A 26,083-nucleotide genomic window follows, 5' to 3' on the forward strand; every position below is an offset into this window, starting at 1 on the left:
TATGCACACATGCAAGAAGCCTGCTTGTCATTAGAAATGCCTCGCTTTGTCCCCAAGGGCTCTTCTCACAGTGACTGTGAACACAAGCACATGCTTTCTGTGTGACTGTAGTGGAAGAGCCACCTTCACCTGGGCCATCACAGCTGCACCTCTGTGGAAGGCAGACTTCAACCTGCTTTCCTGATTCGGACATAAACCCACAAAGAAGCAAAGAACCTAAATCAGAACATGTACACGCTAAAGAGTAACTGATCTGAGCTTTTCAATGATAAAAACAATGTCCACTATTAATAACGATGACAAGCCACAAGCTGAATTACATACATCTGACAAAGGACAAAGGTCTAAAAGGTACACGGGATTATTAATGATCAACAAGCAAAGAGGCTTCTTCTTAAAGAGGGCAGCTGGGCTGGGATGTGGCTTAGCACACGCAGGCTGTGGTTCCTCCTAGCAGGGTAAAACAGACCTGAGCAGACACATTAGCAAGGCTATGAAGGCATGCTGAGTACCCTGCCCCAGGTAGAGAGCTGTAAACTCTCTGGCAACAAGACAACACAACACATTTGCAGTGACTAAAGTCCAGAATGCTGAGGCTGCCAATGCAGGGAGCCCTGGTGGGAATGCAAATGGGAGACACCTTGCAACAAAGGTCAGTGATTCTTACAATGATAAACACACTCTGACCATGTGCACCAGCAATCATGAACTGAAATTTTAAGTCTATATTAAACCTGAAAAATTCCAAGTCAGAGACAGAAAGAGCCACAAGTTCAAGGCCAGCTTGGGTTGCATGAAAACCTGCTCAAAATGAATAACCCCTAAGCAGAAGTGTAAAGAGTGTTGTTCATACCTGAGGACGAGACTCGGGAGGCACTTAGCTATTCTTTGAGCTGAGGACACATGGAGAACTAGCTGTCTAGCCATGGAGAGAGAGCCTTGAATCCAACTAGCCAGGCAAGTGAGGCCACTCTGAAAGGATATTTATAGATAGCACCAACTACTGTGAATTCTGGGAAAGATAAAGCTAAAAAGAAAAGAAGGAAGGAAGGGAAGAAGAAAGGAAGAACATCGGTGGAGAGGCGGAGCTCACTGAGCGAGCCCTGAATGACACTGATCCTGGGGAAGGGCACATACATCTGTGAGAACCAGACTGCCAACACCAACAGGTAACATCAGCATAAAGCAGGACATGGCTAGTAAGAGCATAGCATAATGGCCCATCAATCCTGGCAACTGTAGACAAGAACCAAACCCAGCAGAAGGCTCTAGAACTTTTCACTGTCTGTATAGTCAATAAAACATTTCACAAACGAAGGCCTACTAATGCCTTTAAAGACTGATCCAAACTGGTTTGACTCACCGAAGGAAGTCAGTCTGTTAAAACTTCACTTTAAAGCAGCAAGAGTCAAGGAGAACCTGGGACCAGAACACTAGCACACACGGAGAAGCTGTCAGTCTAGAGTAGACACAAGAGTGAGTCTTGGCAGATTCTGTGGGATGGCGGGAGAGCTGTGTGAGTGTGGGCTTTGCTAAAACCAGCCTATGGAACGGGACGATGACATCCATGGCAATTTAACAATATGGTGCTTAGCTAGAAAACACCCTTGCTCCCAGCATCATGGGGTCTCTGAATCTAGTGTGCAGGGGACATTCTGCTCCACAGAACACACACAGCATATGTTATATGTCACTGTCCTGCCTACCTTTTGAAGGATCTCAAAAGCTGGACTCTAGAATAATACTGATAAAAGGTAGACACACCCCTCATTAGAATAACTAAGAACACAAAGCAGGCCTGTGTGCTCAGCCCCAAGAACAAGGTACACTGCTACCATCCCCTAGACACACTCAGTGGCAAGGGGGATATTTTGAGCAACAAGTATCAACAAATTCAAAACCTTTGTTGAAGTTGTGAAAAGGTTAGAAGAAATGAATCCCTACCTCTAACCAAGAAAGACTCTAGACCCTAATCAGAGACCTCACACAACAATCTGCCCGGGCAGTCAAATGCTTCAAGTCTTATAAACACCATGTGAAAGTCTGACAGGAAGGAAACTCCCTACTCATCTTCTAGGGCCACAGAACATTGATTACTTGGACCAGAGAAAGACAGGAGTAAGAAAAATCCAGGAAAACCTCAGCAGGGAACACGGATTTAAAACAAAACCAGGCCCTGAATGAAACCATGTGTGAGGCAGATGAGACCTGGAGGTGAATGAGCCATCTCAAGACAGCTGTGTGCACTTAAAACAGAGGCACGGTGTCATGCAGTTCCTTGTCAGTTACGGAAGAAAACGCATTCTACCACCTTAACAGAAATTATCAAAGGACTTTAGAAAAGTCAACATCTTCTCATAACTGTAACAAACAAAACCCAATAGTAATAGGTCTTTCCCAATCTGATATGCAATGAAAGGCTTAGGAGAGGCAGTACTAATCATGAGTCTCTGACACAGAGCAGGGCAGTTCTGAACCTGATGAATGGTTGTTTCCATCCTCCCCTCCTCACAAAGCCTCCTGCAGACTTCACAGCGTCAGGGTATTCCTCAAGACGCCACAAAAGAGACAAGGCAGCCCAGTGACTGTTTCCTTCTCTTAAAGGCCAGCAGTGGAAAACAAGAACAATGCATGCACAGCACAAACGAGAAAGGAAGAAGTGAAAACCCCGTCTGCAAATGAGAAGCAGCAGTGCACCTGAGAAACGATTAGAACCCACAAGTCTAGGGATGCCTTCCCACATACCACGTGAGGAGATTAAGAAACTTACACTCTTATGAAGAAAGTCTTCATATCCTGACAGGCATTTCCAACAATTGCAGTTGAAAAGATCATCTATAGCCACTGGCATGGCGTATTCCAACAACTACGCCTTTTCTTCTTAAGATCTACTTTTGTTCGTACCTATTCATTTATTTGTGTGTTGATAGACAGACAGACAGACAGAAAAAATATATATATATAATATACATACGTGTGTGTGTGTGTGTGTGTGTGTGTGTGTGTGTGTGTGTGTGTGTGTGTGTGTATGCCACATGTATACAGGTACTGGGGAGGCCAGAAGTGGGCATTGGATCCCTAACACTAAAGCTACAGGTGGTTGTGAACCGGGACCTGAACCGGGTCCTCTGGAAGAGCAGCAAGTGCTCTAAGTGCTGACCCCTCCAGCCGCACAAGTCTTATGGAAACAGATGACTGGATTTAGTATTTTCTTATTAGAGCAAAAGGCCAAGATTAACCAAAACCTCAACAAGAAGAACAAAGGGTGCCTGTGTCCCCTCAAACTAAGAAACTGAAAGCCAAGACCACTGATTGGCACAGGACAGAACTGACTCAGGTCAAAGCTGGCATGGATGGTGAGGTATCAGGGAGCTGTGCATACAAACCCTAAATTATGAACCCAAGATCTACTTGCTGTACGGAGTGCATTTTAATAGATGCCTGTGTTGTGTAAATCCTGCTCCCATTTCTAAGATAATTAGCTAAGAAAAGGCTAGAGCCTGTGACTGGGCAGTAGGGAGAGGACGGTGGGATTTGAGGATTGAGTGTGGTGTCTCAAGAGAGATGGCGGGGTGGGGAGAGAAGACAGAGAGAACAGGAAGCTTCTGTGAGGCTGGCAGGATCACAAGCATGGCCAGGAAAAGTGGACCCTGAGGACAGGTTGATGAGCAGAAGCAGGCCAGGTGGGACTCACACAGCAGGTAACAAGGGGCACATGTTGTGGATATAGGTGGGAGCCAGGTTTTGGTGCCTTTTACACAACATGAAAGAGTAGATAACTCATTACAGTGAGCCATAGACAGACGTGGGCTCCACCTTTACAGTGAGCACAGACAGACGTGGGCTCCACCTTTACAGTGAGCACAGACAGACGTGGGCTCCACCTGTACAGTGAGCACAGACAGACGTGGGCTCCACCTTGTGCTATGTATGAAAAGGGGTTGGGTGTATTACAGACTAAACTATGGTTGGTTAAAGCACAAAACTGAAGAAGGCTTAGTTCAGGTGTAGCAGCCCCTGGAGAGAACAGTGAGTGTGACCCATTCAGCATAAAAACTCCTGTCCATCAGAGTACACTGCAAACAGAATGGAAAGCACATCATAAATTTAAAGAAGACAGCACAATTCACAGGATGATCAAACGTTTCTGTCTAGGATATAAAGAATTCCATTAGGGTCAACAGGAGACAACCCAAGGAAAACAGCTGTGTGGCCAGCTGTCAATCAACAGGACTCAATATCGTGAGGAAGGAGTCGTCCAGAGTAGAGGGAGGAACCATCTTATGGCCCACCCACAAGGACCGAGAGGGGTTGGCAGGACACAGCACACCACAATGTGAGATGAGATGGCACCCAGCAACACTGGGGTCACATGGGATGAATCTGCACGCAGACGAGAGTATGGAGGGAGGGAAGTTCCAGCCAACAGAGAAGAAACACTCAACCCCTGTGTCTATACTCAATCCTAATCCGCACCCAGTGTCTGCACCTGAGGGGGTCCTGATCTACCAGACCTTCTTCTAGAAGAAGAACCAAGACCTGCATCTTCACCCACAGGATGGTTGAGATGCATCAACTTAAAACCAGTGGAACCTGCGATATGGTCCACCACCAGTAGAGATGATTTAGGGAGCTGTGGACACAGGGACTACCTGAGTGACGTACGGTAGGAGTAGGGCTTGAGGGCTATAGCTTGGTGCCACTTCTGCAGGTGGCACCATAACAAACAGCTGCTTCAACCTCGTAAAGTCACCGGCTGCCATGTCTCTCTGCCAGGAGCAAGGGAGATGGCTTGCTGCACAAGCAGGGAGAGCTATGCTCAAAGTCCTGACAGCCAGGTGAAAACCAATGCAGCGGTGTGTCTCTAACCCCTGCACTGTGGGCAGAAACTGAGGATCTGGAGGCTTGCTGGCCAGGCCATCTGGCCAGACAGTGAGCTCTGGGTTCAGAAAAGACGCTGGCTCAAAACATAGCAGGGAGCGTGACTGAAGAAGACATCCCACACTGACCTCCACATCTGCATACATGAGACCATTCGTGTGTGTGCGTGTGTGTGCACGCACGTGTGTGTGTGTGTGCGCGCACGCATGCACAAGCTAAAATAAACCCTTTCTCCCTGAAATGATTCTATGTGCAGATATGATGTGATATGAGACAGTAAGAGAGTAAGAAGCTTGGATTCCTCTGTGCCCTCGTGTTAGTTTGTAGAGAGAAAGGGTGAGCGGGCATGAGACTGAGGAGGGCACACACGGCTCTACAGTCTCCCTTCCTGAAAGGGACAGTGAAGTCCTGGTGGTCCATGATACCAGAGTCCTTTAAATTCTACCACTTTCTTAACCGCAAGACAGCTTAGCAGGTGGACGTGAGTTCAGGTCTAAGTACCCACATGGTAGAAAGAGAGAACTGACTCTCAAAAGTTGTTCTCTGACCTCTGCACTGAGGCTAATGCTGTGGCAGTGTCCCCACCACACATGATCCTTAGAATACGTAATACAAATGAACCCACGAATAGAAACAAAAAGAAGACATTACAGGGGGTGCCTAGATCTTATATGGAGGTAGAATGCTGTCCCTGCGGAGGGAACTAACTAGGAGTGGGGGAACCCTTGAGCTTCAGGAACCTGTTCACTACAGCTCTGGGGAAAGGCCCTGAAGCCAACTCACAGGCCCCTCTGCTCACAGATAGCAGCACAAGGACAACAGGACGGTGGGCAGTAAAGAAAGCTCACTATCGGAAGGTATGTAAATAGCTGGTGCTATGCTTTGTGTCTGTTTTTGGTCTGCAGGAGGAGACAATGAGGCTTTTCTACCACAAGGAAACAGGGTGAAGAGGTTCCTTTTGCCTAGTCCAGACCCTAGAGTGTGGCTCGACTGAAATGTAAGCTCACCTCAATGGAGGCCAAAATCAAAGCTCAAGAGTTCAAGGGGCCAGCACGCCTGCTGTGGATGCTGTACCTGTCATGTACAGCTACACAGCACAACTCCTTCCCTACACAATGTCTGAGATGCACTCCTCAGTCCAGGGCCAGAGGCACTTTCCCTCTCACCATCTAATCTGACTCACAGCAGCACTAGAGGCTGACCATCAGAAAGGCTGAGGTGGCAACCAAGGCGCTGGGCCCTTTAGAATATTCGGAATACTTTGATTTTCTAGGAGAATGCTGGTTCTCTGACACTCAGGACAGAGAAGCAGTGCAGCTGCTCAGACCAGAAAGCCAGTGCACAGAGATCCATCCATGCTGGGAGCATCCTGCCTCTTACTGAGGACAGAACAGCCACACACACAGCCTTAGGATGCTTTTGTCAACACACTCTCCTATAGAAATGGCTCCTCTGCCTGCTCACCAGGCAACCTGGCTGCAGGTTTGGAGCAATTCATGTGTCACTGTTCTTCAAAGGCTGAATACATGAAATACCCAGGGTTACCAAAAGCTACAGGGAGGGGATCTCAGGTGACACCCAAGCTGACAGGCCTTCTGGGGAAGGAGAGTAGAAGCTGAGGGCAGGCTCACCTTGTTGAAGACCCAGACCTCTCCATTCACTGTAGGCCTGGGCACCCCATGGCCATTATAGTGGAAGAGGACCCGTTCCTCCTTGGCATTCCGACGCAGAGATGTGCAAAGTTTCTTGACTTCATCCACAGTGGGGTCAAGGCTCTGCTTGTACCGAGCCTGTAGTGGAAAAAGAAAGCAGATACTTGTTACAAACAGGAAGGGGCCGGAGAGGACCCTCTTCCTCATGCACACCAGTCTAGAGGGAGCAGCTGTGTGCCTTGCACAAGTGGCCCCAACTGTTTGCATTAAAAAGTAAGCACAGGCTAGAGAATGTGGTAGTGTGGTGTGTTTTCACCAAGGACAACAATAACACGGGACATGAATAAGGTCAGCCTGTCACACGGTGGCATGAGTCAGACAGAAGGGACTGCCCTGAAGACCTTCTTAGAACATGGAACAGAGAATTTGCTCAAGTGGAGGCCTGCAGCATACCCTGCAGCCACAGCAGAGTGATATAGAAGAGAAGGAAGAATCCAAATCCATTGTTCAGCATACTGCCCTCCTGTGCAGGACACTGCAACGCCTCAGGATGGGGTCCTGAAATGAACAACAGGCTTTTTATACACACAAACAACAAACAGCGGCGGCAAAGGAAACCCCCGATAAAAAAACAAAAATGGCTAATTGGTGAGAGATAGCTTAGGAAGAACTGTGTGGAACTTCACTGTAGGAAGTGGCCAGTTCACCAAGAAAATACAGAAACATGGGACCTGAACAGGCACATAGCTTACTTCAGCAGACAACAGCTCTGCCCAGCCAGTTCCACACCAGTGCAACCCCAATAAACATCTAGCAAGCTATATTCTGAAATAAAACAAGCTGCTTTGGGAACTCACACAGAGGGAAGAAAAAGGGACCTGGGGGGAGACAAGCAAAAAACACTAAGAAAGCACAGAAAAGGGAAAACCCACAGTTACTGTGGAACGCCTCCCAGACACTCCGAATCCTGCAGGGAATCTAATTAAGATAATGCAACACAAAGACCAGAGGTAGAGTCACACACACAGGGCTTCCCAGGAGCAGAGCTGTCAGTTAAAACGTTCTGAAAACTCATTTGTTAAACTTGGGCTAACTTGTAGATGGAATGAGTTGGGGGTCAGGGCAGAGATAAGTTCGGTAATGTCCCACAAACGCTGAAGCCAATGACAGAGATGAGGGTCTCTGGCTCATTTCCATCTATTTTGTGCCTTACCCTGAACTTCTAATGGCAAATTCACAGTACAGAATTTAAGGAGCAGAGCCTGGCGTGGCAGAGGATCACTGTAACACTGGGACATACCAAATCAGTCCAGGCACCAGAGCTGTGTTCTCCAAACTACGCAGAATCTACTAGAAAATCAATGAAAGGTTCTGCCTATATATATATGGATGGACATTATGATCTGTCCTTTAAAGGTAATGTGTGTGTTCCAGAGAATGAATGCAGGTCAGTAAAGTTACATTTAACTTTTAAAAAGAAAGGACACAGTGAAGGACAGCACCTCCAGTGGCATTTTTATTGTCTAGGATGAGTTTGATCACTCTGGGTCTAGGTGTTTCCATATGAATTCTGAGATTGCCTTTTCAATTCCTGTGAAGAATTACTTTGGAATTTTGATGGGAATTGCACTGAAATCCATAGATTGCTTTTGGCAGGATGGCCATTTTCACAATATTATTCCCAACAATCCAGCAGCATGAGAGGTCTTTCTATTCTCTAGCAAATTCTTCAATTTCTTTCTTTAGTGTCTGACAGTTCTCATTGTACAAGTCTTTCATATCCTTGGTTAAATGAAGTCCAAGGTTGGTTGTTTGTTTGCTTGTGTTTGTTTGTTTGTTTTAAATCTACAGTGAATGAGATTCTTTCCATGATTTTTTTCCCACTGTGTTTGTTCCTGGTATACAGGAAGGCTACTGAGTTTTGTCTGTTAATTTTGTATCCTGCTACTTTGCTGAAGGTATTTTCTTTCATCTGTCCCTCTTCGTTACCTTGCAGAAATTACACGTAGGATGCGTGAAGATATAATACATGGAGAAATCAAACTGGTTGCTCCAGCCCTACAATCTAGCAATCGCAGAGGGAAAGAGCACTGCACACTAAAGAGCAAGAAGCGTCATCAGCAGTCGCCTGCAGCCATGGACCTAAGCAGTAAGGTACAAGAGCGACTTGCTAGGCAGAATGTGCACAGAGGTATAATAGTGTCACCAACGCCATGCTTGAGTACTGAACAGATTTAAAATCCACTCTACAGCCAGGTGATGGTGGTGCTCAATTTTAATCCTAGCACTTGGGAGGCAGAGGCAGGTGGATCGCTGAGTTCAAGGTCAGTATGGTCTATAGAGTGAGTTTCAAAACAGCCGGGGATACGCAAAGGAATCGGATACGCAAAGGAATCTTATCTGGAAAAACTGAAACAAACAAACAAAACAAAATGTAAAATGGAGGAGGAGGAAGAAGGGGGGGGAAGAGAGGAGGAGGAGGAAAGAAGAGGAAGGGGAGGAAGGAGGAGGGAGGAGGAGGGAGAGGGAGGAGGAGGAGAGGAGGGGAAGAGAGGAGGGGAAGAGAGGGGGGGAGAGGAGGGAAGGAGGAGGAGGAGAAGGGAGGAAGACGAGAATGAAGAGGAGGAAGAGGAAGTCGAGGAGGAGGAGGAGGGAGGAGGAGGAGGAAGGAGGAGGTTACACATGAAGGAGAGACAGCAGAAAATGGAGTAACCACCACCACCAACACACACACACACACACACACACACACACACACACACACACACACAGATACCCATTTTTGGCCTCTTCTATCTACTTATGTGAGGACCGCAAGTTAAGAAATAGACAAACTTCTGGGATACGATTGTGGGCACTGTGGAACACTGCTTATCTGCTCACTCTAAGAAACAAGTAGCAGCTGTGCCTTTAAAGACAGTGGGAAGATGTTTGTGGAAGCAGAGGAGGTGATTCACCAAATGTGAATTCCCTCTGCAGCCACAGCGTGAAGTCCTGGAGAAGGGGTGTGCAGAGCTGAATGGAGGTACAGAGAAGCAGCACCTGAAAGAGGCAGGGCCGCTCTGCAGGCCGAGGCTGAGGACAGCTACAGGGAAAGCTCCTTCACGTTCCCAGACGAGACCCTGCCAGCCTCTCTGACCTATGCAGTCCTCCCAAGAATGATAAACACAATCCTCTGCCTAGTGCAGAACCACGATGGAGGCTAAAGTCACTATTGCTGATGACTAAGCTAGCTATTTTAATAAATTGACTTAATCAGCTGCTAAAAAGAGAATTAAACAAACTGACAAATCTGGCTGCTAGTTCATGGTAGTCCACACCAGATATGAAAGCTTTAGAAAGAAAGACAAGACTTACAAGGTCCCTCCAGGTTCCTCAAGTCCTCTGCACCTGAGCAAAGCACATTAAAGCCACACACAGGGCTCTCTTGCCAGAGCTACTGTAGGGCAGGGCATCTGGGGTACCTGCCTCAACGTGGCAAGGTTAGGGTCCAGCAAAGTGAAACTCCTCTCAGGACAGAATGTAGGCCAGGGTCTGCAGGAAAGCTAACGCACAGCACAAGGTCTGAAACAAGACTGAAGCCTCCACGGAAGACAGAGTGCCCACGGAAAGAGGAGCACAGTATGGGGCAAGGATGTTGATGCAGGCCTAGGCAGGTGGGCAACACTGCCTGGGCGAACTCCAGCCACATCTGTTTGTGGTTGGAATGGCCTGTCTGGATCCTGGCCCTTTCCAGAGCTTCCATTCAGGGAATGATGTCAGGGGAACTTTACGCTGCTCACTAGCCACTTGTGTACAGATGTCTAAAAGAAGCTAAAGGCTGTGAGGGGCCATCACTGCTTACAGTTCTGTGTATGTCCTTCAATACAGGGTGTGTCCTGTCCTCTCTACATCTTGACAACATGCTAATCGCAGCTAGCTTGTTGAATGACACCAGATTGTTAGTGACATTAATTATAACAATTAGTAAAGAACAAATCAAAGTGATGAAATGCCATCTGACATCACGGTGACACAATGAATGTCAGCACAACCCTGTAGAGCACTGTGGGAATGGCACTGGGGAACCGTGCACTGCAGTGTCCAGTCAGGCCTTTAGGGTGCCTGGCTGCACTCTACACAGTACAAGACCGGAAAGGGGCTAGAGTACAGTGGCTGAGCCAGTGTCTGGTGTGCACAGCCTCCAATCTCAGGAGACAGTTTCTGTGTCCAGACTGATGATGCTCAGGACTCGGACTAAGTCGTCTAAACTCTGGGGTTCTGCTCAACCCCACAAACTGCAGCTGTGAGGCAGGGGTGGCAGACAAGTCTGTAACTTTAATTTTTTTCAATCCTTAGTTTTAATGAGGGTTCTTAAATGCTGTATGTAACCTCCCTTCTAGCCCATCAGAGGTAGTGGGAAAAAAAGGACACAGGAGAAGTGGACCTGTTTAGAAAGGCTCTTTGGAGTAAATGCCAGCTGTGTTGTCAGCAGCGACAGCTAGGTCCACTTGCTAACACTTCGCGGATACACCAGCAGTCCAGTTTAGTAGTCGGAATAGCAGACACAAATCACCAGCTGTGACATGAACTAACAGAGACAGCCAGGCCTCAGTCTTGACACGAGTCAACAAAAGGGACCCAGAAGGACACCAGGAAAAGTTCTCAGCTGTGTCTCTCTCAGCAAATGGGAGATCCGTGACCATGCAAGACCAAAAAGCATTGCACAGCTAGCTCTAAGAGCAAACCTAGCCCAGGCTCCATAACTGCCCATCAAGTCCTTTCTATACTTTCTAAACATCACTTGTTCTCCATGGGTCTTGCCTCAGCACGTGTCTGTCTCAGCTGACACAACTCTGCCAATCAGCCTGAGTCCAAGAAAGCAACTAGAAACTACAGCACACCACCCAATGTTTTTAGTGCATTTCTCTCTATGGAGTCCCAACAAATGTAGCTCAACTACACAATGTAAGATAGACTAATACATGTGTGTCATTTAACACAGAATCTTTCATCATGTGTCCTTTAACATGCTTACTTTAGCAAAACATCCTCTCTCCTGTGTCTGCTTCAGCACAACATTCTTTCACAAATCTGTTTTAGTCTTTCACCTGTGTCCACTTAAGGAAAACACTCCTTCCCGGGTTTGCCCCAAGAAAACACCATCCAGAATAACTGATTTTCCAAACAACCCTTAAGTTTCCATTTCATATGTCTGCAATCCCGGCATCCGACAGGCTGAGGCACCATGAGATACCTAGCAAGACCCTGTCTCAAAGTGGGGGGATGGGGCTGGAGAGATGGCTAGGCAGTTAGGAGCACCAGTTTTTCTGCCAGAGGACCCAGGTTTGATTCCCCAGCACCCACATGATGGTTCAGAACTGTCCGTACCTACAGTTCCCATGTCTTCAGCTTACTCCAAGAACACCTACCACATATATATGGTGCAACAGATCACCCAGAACTGGAATTCCAGATGGTTTCGAGTTGCCATGTGAGTGCTGAGAACTGAACCTGGGTCTCTGGCTGCATCTCCTAAGCCATCTCTCCACCTAGCACCTATCGTTTTAATGGTGCTGGCTACATGCCATCCAAAATTACTCCCAGACAAGAGAGTGAATACACTATGAAATTCCAGAGGAAGTGTGAAGTGACATGCTAGCATCCTAAAATGGCACCCTGGAGACTGCCTCACCAATGCAAGGTCATCTCTCCTCACAGGTGTGGCTCACCTGCTACACAAACATGGAGCAAGGGACTCTGTGCTGAGACCTGGGTGAGCTCAAATCTGGAGTTTCCTGAGTCACTGTTGCTATTTTGGCCAAACTGAGCACCACACCACACCCCATTTTAGCAGACCCTTCCCCTGGCTGTCTGTAATTAAAATAAATACCTCTATATCTACACATGAGTGCATTTTATACGCGTCACAGCTGAGTAGACAGAAATAAGAGGCATAGAACATTTCCCCTCAGATCTACAGCCTGGAACAGTACAACAGGGACAAGGCCACTCCCAAGACTCCATCAGGGGCTGCAAGACTTGGGAGCTGGGCAGGGGGATACACAGAGTCGAGATGGACATCTCCCACTTCCAAGGCTCTTCGGTGACACAAGCAGCCAATGCAGATATAGAAAGGCAAGTCTCAAAACATGTTACCAAGAACGTTAGGTCCGAAAGAAATACCACACACCCTTCTCTTGGTCCTGAGGTGCTCTCTTGCCTTCTCTCACTCTTCCATTCTCTCTCTTCTCATAGCCTGATTCAGTCTACTATTTTCTCTCCCTGCTCTGGAATCTTCCTCATATCTACAACAAAACCCTTTTTTTCCTCAGCCACTGAAGAACCAGCCTGCCACCATCTTAGGTTTAAACCCATCTCATAGTAGAGACAACTATATTCATTTCTGTTTGTGGTTAAACCTCAAAGAGTGGGCTATGCTCCACCTGTAACCTTAACTACAAATGGTTCTGGACTGCCTGTTCCAACAATGACAATCGTGTCTTTGTTTCAAAAAGTTAATAACCACCTTGCAGCCCTACCTTCACTTCAAAGGTTTGCTACTGCTGCCTCGTTACAACCACCTTGCAGCCATGTCTTTCTTCCAGGAGGTCGTCATGGCTGGCTTGCTATGCTCATGGTTCTGCTCCTATAACCCCTCCTAATTTTGGCCACTACATCTATTTGGGAACCCCCTGCCCCTGAGCTATAAAAACCTTGTCTCCCTCGCATCCAATGATGACTTCTAAAACCCTATCTTGGCCATGTACACAAATAAAAGAGCTGGTTTTAATTAATTTGGCCATGATGATGTCTATTGGTGATCCTTCTCCTCCCATCTTTGGAATTAATACCACACCTAGGAGTACTCCAAGGTAATGGTTATGGAGAAGGTTTTATTGTATATCTGAGGGAGAGTACAGCCAGAGGCACTTGGAAGGGTCCCACTGAACCTGGCCATAAAAGTAGGGGAGAGGGCAAGTGGATCAAAAGAGGAACAGAGGCCCAAGAACACCAAGAGAGAAGAACTCAGAGAGCACATGGCCAAAATGGCAAGGTTGTAGAGACTGGGGGTAAACACAGTGAAGCCCTTGCGATGGAGAGGTCACGGTAGGCAGGACCTAGGAGGAGCCACAGTACTAAGTGAGCCTGGTGGCCAGAATGGGCTTTGTTGTACTCATAGGCACCATGGATAGGTATCTGTCCTAGGTTTCTTTAGGACCTGACAGTCAGAAGGGCTCAGAATTGGCTATTTATTCTCTTTGTGAACAGACAAGGGAAGCAGAAAATGTTTCTATCACTACCAAGAGAAATAACAAGGAAATCAAACCAAATTCAAGTTGTCTTAGTGGTTTGCAAGCCCTGGAGGTGGCCAGGTCTCTACAGCAAAGCTACCTTCTTCAGTTAATGCAAAGGGCAGCCAACAAAGACTCTGCAGTCCTTGGAGGCTAAACATTTAAGGCAGAGGTGGACCAAGAGGAATGACTGCCAGGAAGAAAGGCACCTGCACCTGAAGGCCCTGAGAGCACTGCCCACCAGAGACCTAAGAAGACTACGGCAGGAAGGGAAGGGAAGTCTCCACAGAATGCAAACTGTGCTTAGCAGGTGACAGCAGTGGGGACTCCTCTCCAGCTGCCCCTCCAGCCCTGATTTAGCAGCCTTCTCCTCCCTCAGAACCTTATTGGGCAACATGAGAAAGGTCAATTAACCTTAGTGCATGTGCATACTCCCCATGAGTTAGTGTCTGTGCACACTTCCTATAGAGTGTGTGTGCACACTCCCCATGAGTTAGTATATTTGCACACTTCCTTTGAGTGTGTGTGCACACTCCCCATGAGTTAGTGTATTTGCACACTCCCCATGAGGTGTATGTGCATACTTCCCATGAGTTAGTGCATGTGCACACTCCCCATGAGTTAGTGTATTTGCACACTCCCCATGAGGTGTATGTGCATACTTCCCATGAGTTAGTGCATGTGCACACTCCCCTATTCATTTCCAAAAGGCCCAAATACCATCACTATTCAAGACCCTGTTCTTGGAACACTCCTAAACAGTGCATGTTCTCAACTTCCTCAGTCTCACAAAGGAGCCAGAGCAGGTCTACACCTCATGGTCACAGCTCCAATTCACATCTCTCATGAATATCACCACATTCTGACCCTGCCCAGAGTCTGCTACAGAAGTAGCTGTGTGTCCTGGCTCCTGCACAGTGACTTCACTTATCTAAATTAACTTCAAAGTCATCAACTGCAGCTGCAGGACTTCAGTTCTCAGAGCAGGGAGGAGAGTGGGACCAGCAGCTCAGCTGGAACACTGCATCAGTGGCTGTCCTGTTCTGTGTCTCCTGGGGGGAGAGGCTGCAGAGGCCAGGGATCTCTGTGAGTCTGAGGCCACCCAGATGTACAGAGAGAATTCCAGGACAGCTAGGACCTGGGGGGCGGGGGGAGAGACGCTGTCTCAGAAAAATGGGAAGAACGAAAGAAGGGGGTGGAGGAAGGAAGAGAGGAGGAGGACAAGAGGCCACATCAAGTAGAGAAGAGATCACTCGAGACTGAGGGCAGATGTACCCTCCAGGAGCAACGCCTATCTGTTCTTCGTGTCGAGGTTTACATGGGCACCTGCAGTCACTGTTAGTCTCTGGTGGAAATGTCTGGAGCTCCCTGCTCTCTACCTCCCACCATTCTTTTCTGCTGCAGTGGCTTCTTGGATTCCGTGAACCTCTGCATAGCCACTGAACTGCATTTGTAAAGCTCCATTGAAAACTCATCTACTGCCTCCAGACACTACACCTCACAGGAGTGAGCTTCTCCCAAAGCACACCCAAAAGCAACAGAGCTGGAGTCATACCAAGAGCTGAATAAAATTAGGGACTCGTTATTTCTGACCTTGGCTCTAGCAAGGTCTTATCTTGTGTGAGTGCAAAAAAAAAATTAAAAAAAGTAGATTCAACCTCATTTCTTACCTATCACACTGAGAGGACACATTAATGGACCAGCATGAAAGGCACTTCGGATATTAATAATGTGCCTCCTGGGGGATGACAGGAATTAATTAATATTTTTAAGGGCTTTGAAATGAGAAACACTAAATTAAATGTCACCACACCACATAAGGTTTGTTTCAAAATGAGGGCGCCTGGATAATGGCTCGGTGGAGTGAAAGACACAGCAGCAGGTTAGACACCCAGTCGTTTGGGGAATTTATGGGCATTTTCATCGGGCAACAAAACAACAGAACAATCCCCCCAAACACCACCTGAGCTAGGCATTCCTCCTGAAAAGCCAAATCTCAGGATGTAATAAAATAGGGGGTGGGGGTGGGGATGGGGAGCCTGCGACAGAAGAAAAGAATGTAACAGTGAGTAACGTGGTAAGTGGTGCTCTGGGCTCTGCATCCGCCTGGGTGACAGCACACACCTTCTTGTGCTAGTGAGGCTCAGGAAGGGCTCCCCACAGATTTGCCTATAGGCTCAGAAACCCTGTGAAGCAGTGGCAATATGTCTTCTACCTACCTCCCTAGGACTTCGGGCACCACAGTGCTGTTCAACTAGGGCTGTGAAAATGGATCCATCTTCAACAGGTTTGGTTTTTTCTGTTGTTGTTGTTGTTTGTTTGGGTTTTTTTGTTTGTTTGTTTGTTTGTTTTTTAACTAAATTGACCTCCCAGTGTAGTGGCCTTTGTACTTGGAAGGTTGAAACTAGGGGTTCAGAGCCTCTACATTTCCTTATTGTTGAGTTGGGGGTTTTTTGTTTTGTTTTATTTGTTTGCTTATTTTTCTGAGTTGTTTTAAACAAAGCAGTTTGGCTGAGCTGCAGAGCAACAATGGAGTAGAGCCCCTGCTACCTTCCCAGGCTCCCTGCAGATGATGTACTGCCCTGACAGCTAACCTCTGATCCAAGGCATGGACTCAAAGTGCACATGGTAAGAAACACAGCCCACACCTGTACCAAAGCACAGTTCTCGCCTAGTCAGATAGAACCATCAGTTAAGCTACTACCTCATCCCCGGCCCTAAGCAGTACCTAGAGAATGGAAGTCTTCCTATACAAAACACACTGTCTGTGGTGAAGAACCAGGAAAGCCTTCAGTAAACAGGCTACTTTAAATAGGGAGCTGGGTAAAAAGCCATGAGGACAACTGTTTCTACCAGACAGAGTCCAGGGCCTCAGGGCATCCCCATGTCAGATCATAATCTGTAGACACCTCTCAAAGGAGAGCAAGGAGAACAGAACAGACGGCAAGAATTAAATGTCGGCACAGTATAGCAGAGTTGCCCAGCTGGTGAGGCTGCGCTCTTCCTTTCCCTTTGGCTGACAGACAGACATCAAGATCAAGAGTCACACAGCACTCCTGGAGCACACCAACACACACAAATGAGAAAGTACACACAGCAAGATCTCCTCAGGCTGATTCCATGAACTGTAGCAGCACTCAGCCCAGCCTTGCCGGCCTAAGGCCTTCCTGCCCAGACCAGCAGAGCCTGGGGCTCCACACCTGGCATTCAGTACCACCAGCCCCTTGTCCCAGTTTCCATTCTGTTGCTGGGATACACACCATTGGTATGTGAGAGATCGCAGTCCATCATGAAGGAAGTCAGGTTAGGAGCTCAAGGCCAGGACCTGAAGGCAGACACTACAGCAGATACCATGGAGGAATGCTGCTTACTAGCTTGCTCATCCTGCTTTATCATACAACTCAGGAATACAATAGTAAACTGGATCCTCCCACAGCAATCAGCAATCAAGAAAATACCCCACAGATTTGCCTATAGGCCACTGTGATGGAAGCATCTTCTCAACTGAGCTCTGTCTTTCCAGATGACAAATATCTAACCAGCACACTGCCTGTGAGTCTTCGCGGCATCGCCTCACCTCTCTGAGCTGTGCTCCTCCTGCCTCGGTCACGGCAGTTCTCATCGCCTGGCCTTGTGTCTCACAGCGAGCACTCCCAGGTGTGCCTCCAACTGCGACCCATGGCCAGACTCCTGCCCTGCTGCAGCATGCCGCTCCACTGCGTTTCCAGTCCACCCCGGGGTCATCTACAAAACTGGAACCCCGAACTCAGGTGGCCTGACACCTGGGGGTAAGAGCCACAGGAAACAGACAGATGGACAGGCAGGCACACACGCGCACACACACACACACACACACACCCTCAGATCCCGTCTCTGGACACACATATCACATGTGTACATGAGTCACAGGTAGACTCTTTTGCCTTCCATTAGCTGAGGTCTCAACCCAGCCTGTGGGGCTGACTTGTCAGGAAGAATGTAGGGCAGGTATTGTGTAACTCAGGCACTGTCCCTCTCCATTACCACATTTCATTTCCCTTTAAAGATTCCCATGGAGACGCTGTTCTGTACGTCCTTCTCCCTGGTGCGATCAAGACAAGACTGGTTTCCCACTTCAATCCCTTCATAGAAAAGAAAACAAAAACTAGTTCTTATTTTGTCCATGGACCCCTTGAGTCTCTGCGATGTGAGCAACGGCCTGAGCTGCTGGAGACCTGAAGAACCCAGGCTGCAGGACAAGGATGGGAATCGCAGAGGCAGGGCCCAAACCAGATACGGCTCAATCAGCATCCTGGGATGTGGGAAAATGGTGCTGGTCAAATCAGCAAACAAAGCAGCTCACCATGGTGACAGGAAGTGGACACAGCATCTTCAGCATCCCTGAGTTACCTCCCCTCCATCTGGCTAGCTACCTGCTAGGTCTGGCCAGACACCTCTGCAGCCTGAGTCCCTGATCTCTAAAGGAGCCTTTAGAGTGTCTAAGTTCAGAGTTAACAGGTCGTTCTCTGGCCAGTTCCAGTAGCCTCTACTGTTTATATGTTTCATTTGATTCTTTTTTTCTGAGACAGGGTTTCTCTTGTAGCTCTGACTGTCCTAGAACTAGCTCTATAGACCAGATTGGCCTCGAACTCACAGATCCACCCGCCTCTGCTTCCCAGGCACTGGGATTAAAGGTGTGCGCCACCACCACTCAGCTATGTGTTTCATTTGAAATGACCGCTAAGAAAGATCCTGGTTCCAGAAGTGTCAGAGGTGTCCCCTTCTGCTCCTTGTGTGAGTGTGACAACTCCTTCTCTGCACACAGCTTCTCAGTATCTTGTGCTGCAGTCTGCATGTTAGAGGGAGAGAAACAGGTGCACCCAGGGCAAAGAGCCACCGCCGTGGAAGGCTTCAGCTCAGCCGTAGGTCAGTGACCACCTACCCATGGTTCAGCCTGGAAGCTTTTCTCTTCCAAACACCTGAAGAGCACAGGGCCAGCTACTTGAGAGGCAGAGCTTTTCCCAGGGGCTGGTGAACAGCCAGAGGCAACATCGCTCTCAGGATACATTCCGAGGGTTCGCTTCCTGAGGCCCCTCTTCTCTTGTTACCACACTATAGTGTAGACAATGCTGGCACTCCTGGTTTTACAGACAGAAAGTCATGCAGCACACATATGGCAGAGCAATTCAAAGCCAGGATCCAGGATCCAGGCTCCAGTCTTACAGTTTACTGCTCACTGCTCATTACCCTGGTAGCATCAGAGCACAGTAGTGCAGAGTAATGCAAATGGGCACAAGAAGGAACAAACAAAAGGAAAATAACATCTGCCTGGCAAGCCCAGCTGCTCAAGATCCATCCACTGCCATTCAGCTGCCCCTGTGCCCTGTGCTCTGGTACACCAGACAAACAATCTCTTCCCTGACGCAAGCCAACACCCCACTATCTTCTCAGACTGTTTTCTGGTGCAGAGAATCCCAAGACTACAATGCTTTCACAAGGCTCTTGGTCAGCAACACTTGTCATTCACTGGCACAAGCCTTCACCAGGGCTTCTAGCCTATGTTACGCTCCCTCTGGGATCTGTGCCCCAACCTTCTCCAAGTATAAGCAACAACTGTTTGTTACCAGGAATAATTCATGTGCTAACCAGCCAGGGGGGGCAGAAAAAGGAACATGGGGATCTTGGTATGTGGGATGGAATGGAGAGGCAGCCTGGACTCTGGCTACGAGGACCAGCACCACCCACTAGATACCAGGCTAAGACCTGTTCGCAACAGCCATGGCTCATGTTGTCACAGAATGCCTTGAAGACTGCAAAAGCCACAGCATCTGTAATACTGTAATGTAAATGTCAAGAGGCCGTCATACCTCCCAAGGCCTCATGCTACACAGAAAGTGATATGTGTTACAGCAGAACAGCAGAGCAGCATCTCTGGAACTGCACACCACTATAAAAGGCCAAGCTTGAAGATCATGAAAAACGAAAAACAAAACAAAACAACCAGCAGGCCAGAAGGGCTGGGCCTGCGAGAAGTAACATCCTCCATCCTTCCCACCCCCAAGCCCGATGTGGCCCTAATGCATCCCTGGATGCATTGTATCTGCTCAGGTATCAGGAGCCATCTTCACTGGTAGCCATAAACCTCACTCATCAGGGTACACAGATGCATCCTCCATAATTCTGCTCTCTCACTTTTCAAACAAATCATGTAGAACCCAGAAGACTGAGTATAGGCTGGTATAGTGGGAGCTGAGGAGCACAGTTAACTCTAGACAGCCCGTCTTGCCAGCAGAGCTCTGCTTTTAGCATTCATGGGGCCCATGCTGGGGCTTGAGCACACCAGTTCAGCCACACGGTCCTGGACACGGCTTTGGAGTACTTCACTAGCCTTAGCCAAATGTCTGCACTGCCCTCATCCAGGACGTAAGCAACAGCAACACTGACGCAGAAGAGCCTCGGGTGCCAGATTGCAGCTTCACATGAGATTTGTAAAACTGTCTCCCTCGCTCATGCATTATTCAACAATTCCTCCTTCCCTGATTTGAAAAAGAGGTAAAGCCCAAAAATAGAAGCTCTGACTTATAGATCAGGCTACTCCACTCTTGACTTTCTCGGTCCTGCTTACGAGGACCCTCAGAGGAAATACTGCACTTCGCTGGAACACTTCCCCTAAGGCTTCAGTAGCATCTGTGGCATGCTTGTTTGTCACAACTGCCAGCTGAGGGGTAAAGGCCAGCCTGCAATTATGCTCACAACATGTAGAAGCATGCTCACCTCCATGACAAATCAATGGCCCAACATAAAAGAGCTCTGAGTTTGAGAAAAGAACAGAGCCTTAATTCTAACCAGGACTTGTATTCTAATCTGACAGAGTGGGGAAAACAGCAAGAAAAAAATCATGTGCATAACATCCACATTTATACAAGAAAGAAGAAAACCAGTCTTACCCACACGTATCACCCATTACTGAAACATGTAAGTGTTGTCCAAGCGTGTGAGGGGTGGCTAGAAAGCAGGACAGGCAGGTTTCCCTAACATCCTTGGCTGCATTTAACTTTGGAATCAGGATAAGTTTTACATAACTACAAAGCAAAACAAATTTTGTTTAATGAACCTTAAAAGATGTAAGCAAGAAGCTGGAGAGCTAGCTAAGCAGTCCACGTCGCCTGCTGCTCTTGCAGAGGACCTAACTTCGGCACATCAGATGGTTCAGAGCTAACTGTAACTCGTTTCAGGGCATCTGAAGCGACCTTACGACCTCTGTAGGCACTGAATACCAGACACACACAAGTACACTCATGTTCATGTACACACATAAGAATAAAATTTTAATTTTTAAAAACTGTTTATGCATAAATGTTTGGCACATGCCCTGCACCACAGAGGTGAGAAGAACGCATCAGCATTCTCTCCTGTAACTGAGCTACAGGTAGTTGTGAGCTGCCATGTGGGTATCAGGAACCAAACCCAGGTCCTCTGCAGCAAGAGCAGCAAGTAAGCTTAACCACGGGGCGGCCTCTCCAGCCCCCAAATAATTTTTAAGTTTTAAGCAAAATCAAACAAATGGATTTGATTATTTACCCAGGTAACTATTGAATTTCGGAACTCTTCAAGGGATCATGACATAGGGTAAAGTGCCCACACCTAAGCCTGCCATGAGAGGAAGAGCAGACACCCGAGGACAGCCTAAGACCACTAGTGGAAAGGCTGCCACCATTTTTTAAATTGTTGAGTATAGTGCAAGGTTAAATGGAAACTGGAATGTGCCGCCATTGGGGGAGGAGGAGGAGGAGGAGGAGGAGGAGGAGGAACCACCAGGACCACCACCACCACCACCACCACCACCAACCACCACCACCACCACCCCCACCCCCACCCACCACCACCACCACCACCCACCACCACCACCACCACCACCCACCACCACCACACCACGGATCAAAGAGAAATCCTGGAGATTTACACACCTGAATCAGCAAGACCTCACAGTGGGTTCTATTTGTAAAGACAGAGAATAGGGCTGGGATGAACAATGTAAACTCCTGTGGCTGCTAGGATTTAACCTCTCTAAATATGCCATCCCATGAATAAACAAACAAAACAAAACAAAACAAAACAAAACAAAACAAAACAAAACAAAACCTCCTCAGAGATAGAGCTGACTTTAGGCCTGGGGAGGAAGATGCATGGAATGAACATAGAATACCCTGACTTGTGAAACCTCACAGACTAGAGGCAATCACCCACTCCTGGGCCTGCATCAAAAGACCCAGGAGCCAGCAGGAATAGGCTCCATTTGCCAGTGGCGAAATGCAGTAAACATCAATGATTACCAATGCAGAGCGTTTCTGTACACCGAAGAGCTTGGCTGGCCACACATGTTCCCACGTCCCTCCCTTACTGGTTACCTATGAGAAACCTACTACTTAGAAACTAGCATATAAAGGGCAGTTTACTGACTCTGGCCTTTCCCTAACGTAGTGACTTCGAGCGATCCAGTAAGTGGAGAGGAGTGGACAGAAACAACCCTGTTAACCAGCAAAGAGGGATGCCAGAGGCACGGAGACTCCATCCTCCTACCAGCTCAGTGAGTGGAGCCAGGCAATGATTGTTGGTAACTTCTCACAACACAAGCAGAGTTCTGTACACACAAAAAGACGCTCGCAGCACCACTTCTGAAGCACCCTGAGCACCACAATCTGTAATAAGCCTCTAGATTAACCTGCAATACAGAGGAATTCCAGGGACTAATGCCAGTGTGATTTGACATTGGGGTAGGAGTCAACAAACCCCAGAAACATTAAATTCTACAGGATGCAGAGAAACTCATTTCTTTAATCAGTTCATTTAAGGAAAAAACAAACAAACAAACAAAATAAGAAAAGGAAAAAAAAAAGGACAGGGAATGAGCTACAGAAGGGACTGAGTAGTAGAGTAAGCCTATGGATCAGCAGAGTAGCTAATTCAATCAATGATGCCCTCATCTGTAACCTATACACAGACTGTGCATGCTTAAAGAATCGGTTATTTTTAGAAATTACTAGAAATACTTATTCTCACACATGGAGCAGCATGACACATGGAACTGGCTCCAAATAGAGCCAGATAAAAAGACGGGAAACAGGTGGGTGACAGAAAGCTGAAGACAGAGGATGGCCACGGGAAAGTACCCATGAGAAAAACTTTACAAACACACAAATACAAAGGACACTACAGACACAAATAAACAGGCAATTGCATTTAAGCCATTTCTCTGCTTCTGTGCGGGAGCAATGGGGGACAAAGCACAACCAGACTAAATGTGTTCACATGAAGCACTTTCCAAGGTATGGCCAGATGTTTTAGGAAGAGTCCAGGCAGGTAAAAATCTTTAAAGAATTTTTATCAAAAGCATGTTGTGCTGACTGTATCAACACGATGTCAGAATCGTTTGGAAAGAGAGACCCTCAACTGAGAAACGCCCCAGCCAGACAGGTCAGGGGTCTATCATTTTCTCCATTAATAATTGAGATGGGGGCTGGAGAGATGGCTCAGCGGTTAAGAGCACCCGACTGCTCTTCCAGAGGTCATGAGTTCAATTCCCAGCAACCACATGGTGGCTCACAACCATCTGTAAAGAGATCTGATGCCCTCTTCTGGTGTATCTGAAGACAGACAGTGTACTTATATGTAATAAATAAATAAATAAAAAAAAAAAAAAAAAAAAGATTTATTCATTTATAAAAAAAAAAAAAAAAAAAAAAAAAAAAAAAAATAATTGAGATGGGAAGCCCAGACCATGAGTGGTGCCACCCTGGGAAAGTGGTCCAGAAATGTAAAAGGAAGCAGGCTGAGCAAGCCATGATGAGCAAGCCAGTCAGCAGCACCATCCATAGCTTCTGCTTTAGTTCCTGCCCCGTCCTCACCTTTCTGCCTTGAGAATCTTGCCTGACCTTCCTAGTGGTGAGAGTTGTAAGATGAAATAAACCTTTCCTTCCAGGGTTGCTTTCTGGTCATGGTTTTATCACAGCATTAGAAACCTAAGGTACAGACATACCAATAATGTGAAGGATTACCACATTCCACACACCACATCTTATGCACACACACTGCTACTGGAGGGCTTAACAATCAACTCTAGACACTAGAACAAAGTGTCAAGTGTATGAGGGAAATCAGCCGGCTGCAAAGAAACATCTTTGTTTTCTCTGCACAGCAAACATGGTAAACACCAAGGCCTCAGCTGATTCCTGAAAGACAGGTGGGATCCTGGAACCCAGTAGCTCCTGACCAGTGATGGGTGGCTCTGGGGCTCAGAAGGGCAACTTCTCTACTGCTCTAGCAAGAGCAGGCCTCCTCTGCTCACCCTGGGAGGTTCCAGTAGCCTGGCAAACAACATGAGCATTGGCTACCGCTCCAGAGCAGGAGTGCACTCTTGTAAGTCAGTCGTTTACCAAAGACTTGGGGGCAGGGCAGTGGTGCTTCCAGCATTCTCAGAGAATGCTGTTGCCAACGGGGACATAAAAGTGTGCTCCTGACCAGTTGCAGCTGTCTGAGGACAGAAGAATATTTTTTGACTCATAAGGTCATCTATGTATGATCTTAAACATTCTGCAGACATGATCTGAGCACATGGAGACATTTGATAAATGTTCAGAAACAGTGTGAGTGCTATTTTTAGGCCAGGCCATTTCCAAAATACAAAGTACTTAATTTATCTACAATAGGTGAGAAGCATAAAGGTCATGTGTTTTGTGTAATTAGCATCATGAGGTCATGTTTAGTCTGTGCACACACACGGTCCACTAAAGCATGGCTTTGGGGGACGGGGAAGGACACGGACGATGACACCACAGATAGCAGACTTGGGTCACATATGTACTTGAGCTGGCCAAGGACTCAACAGCCCATTTGTGCCACTAGTGTAGAGAGTGAGAGTGACAAATCAGCAGAGGAACCACTCTGTAACTTCCTGGACTTTCTCAACAAAGGCTGAAAGGCCAGGAGGCATCAGATCTGACCAGTGAGACCCACAAAGGCCAGAAGTAACTTCTGGAGCAAAATTCTCTTCCATAAGAAAGGGGCAGCTATTCCACCTTCCTTCTCGTTCTCGGCAGTTGCCGGGGTGTAGTATATGGAGCTCCAGCAGCTCTCATCGTTATGAGAGAAGAATGAAGGAGACAGCTCACTCGGCACACTGAAGCCAACTCTTTAAACACCCCCTCCTCCAACCACATCTACTGTTGCTGACCCGAGGAGAACAGGGAGACTGGGCGACAGTACCGACGGGGAGCCAGGTAAAGCCCCATCATGGCAGCTTTGTGAGCTTAGCGACTGTTTGGTTTCTCTGCACCTGTAATTCTCCCTCTGGGAAACCTGAGGAGGGAAGGGTGCAAGAACAGCACAGTCTCCGAGGAAGGTAATAACCACAGGAGGCAGGACTCTGGGCAGCACCAGTGCTGACTTGCGTAGTGCGTGCTTGGTGCCATGGCTAGCAAGCACCTGAGCCCTGTGAGCATGTGCACTCCAGTCGCCCTTGCCTCTGTCTCCAGGGGACACAGGCCTCTTATGTGCTTTTCCCACTGCCTGGCCTCTCCTCAGTTGTGATCTTGTGCTTTCTGGGACTTCAGGAGTCACCTCCATGCTGGGGTCACCTTCTAGCACCAATTCCAAGCAGATGTTCCTCCAACATGGCACACCCTTCTGAATTCCACCTCTGAACACACACACACACACATACATACATACATACATACATACATACATACATACATACATACATACATTGAATGCACTGACTCATGCATATTGAAAGGCAGGGGGACAAAAGTGAATGGATAAATGAATGCTCCTGCCTAAATCAGAAAATCTGAACACATCTACAGTCACCACGAAATTACAACTTTCAGAACTCAAAGCTAAGAGCCAAGAGCATATAGTGAAGGGCATGCACAGTGACACAGTGACCTGCTGAAATCTATGATCCCCTAATCTGGATCACTGGACACTGGGGAGAGGGAAGCCACAGCAGCTGTGTTTGTGCGTAGCACATTTCTGAACTGTCATCCTCAGTGTATGTCACATGCTAAAGCAGGAACGGCTGTTCTGAAGAGGCAGACAGTCAAAAGGATCAGCATGACCTTCACTGAGCCTCTGCCTTCCTTTCTTCTAAAGCTGATCATTTGGGGGCTGTGCTATGGCACGTCAGCACACATGAACAGGAAGAAGTGTGCCAAATGTCTAGCACCATCAACACAGGGAAGGGGCATGGCAGAGCCCACCCCAACTCCTGAACAATAAAGGACCAACAATGCCAAA

General features: G+C 47.5%; 1 protein-coding gene across 1 annotated transcript in view; it reads right to left on the bottom strand.

Moving 5' to 3' along the window:
• Rptor (regulatory associated protein of MTOR complex 1) overlaps nucleotides 1-26,083 on the bottom strand; it is a 293,401-nt gene that overhangs the window by 170,842 nt on the left and 96,476 nt on the right. The window contains exon 4 of the mRNA XM_032914128.1: nucleotides 6,513-6,671. Within this exon, the coding sequence (XP_032770019.1) occupies nucleotides 6,513-6,671 (159 nt within the window). The remainder of the gene's footprint in view (nucleotides 1-6,512; nucleotides 6,672-26,083) is intronic.

The sequence above is a fragment of the Rattus rattus genome, chromosome 9 (assembly GCF_011064425.1).
Source record: "Rattus rattus isolate New Zealand chromosome 9, Rrattus_CSIRO_v1, whole genome shotgun sequence".
In the NCBI taxonomy this organism is placed as follows: domain Eukaryota; kingdom Metazoa; phylum Chordata; class Mammalia; order Rodentia; family Muridae; genus Rattus; species Rattus rattus.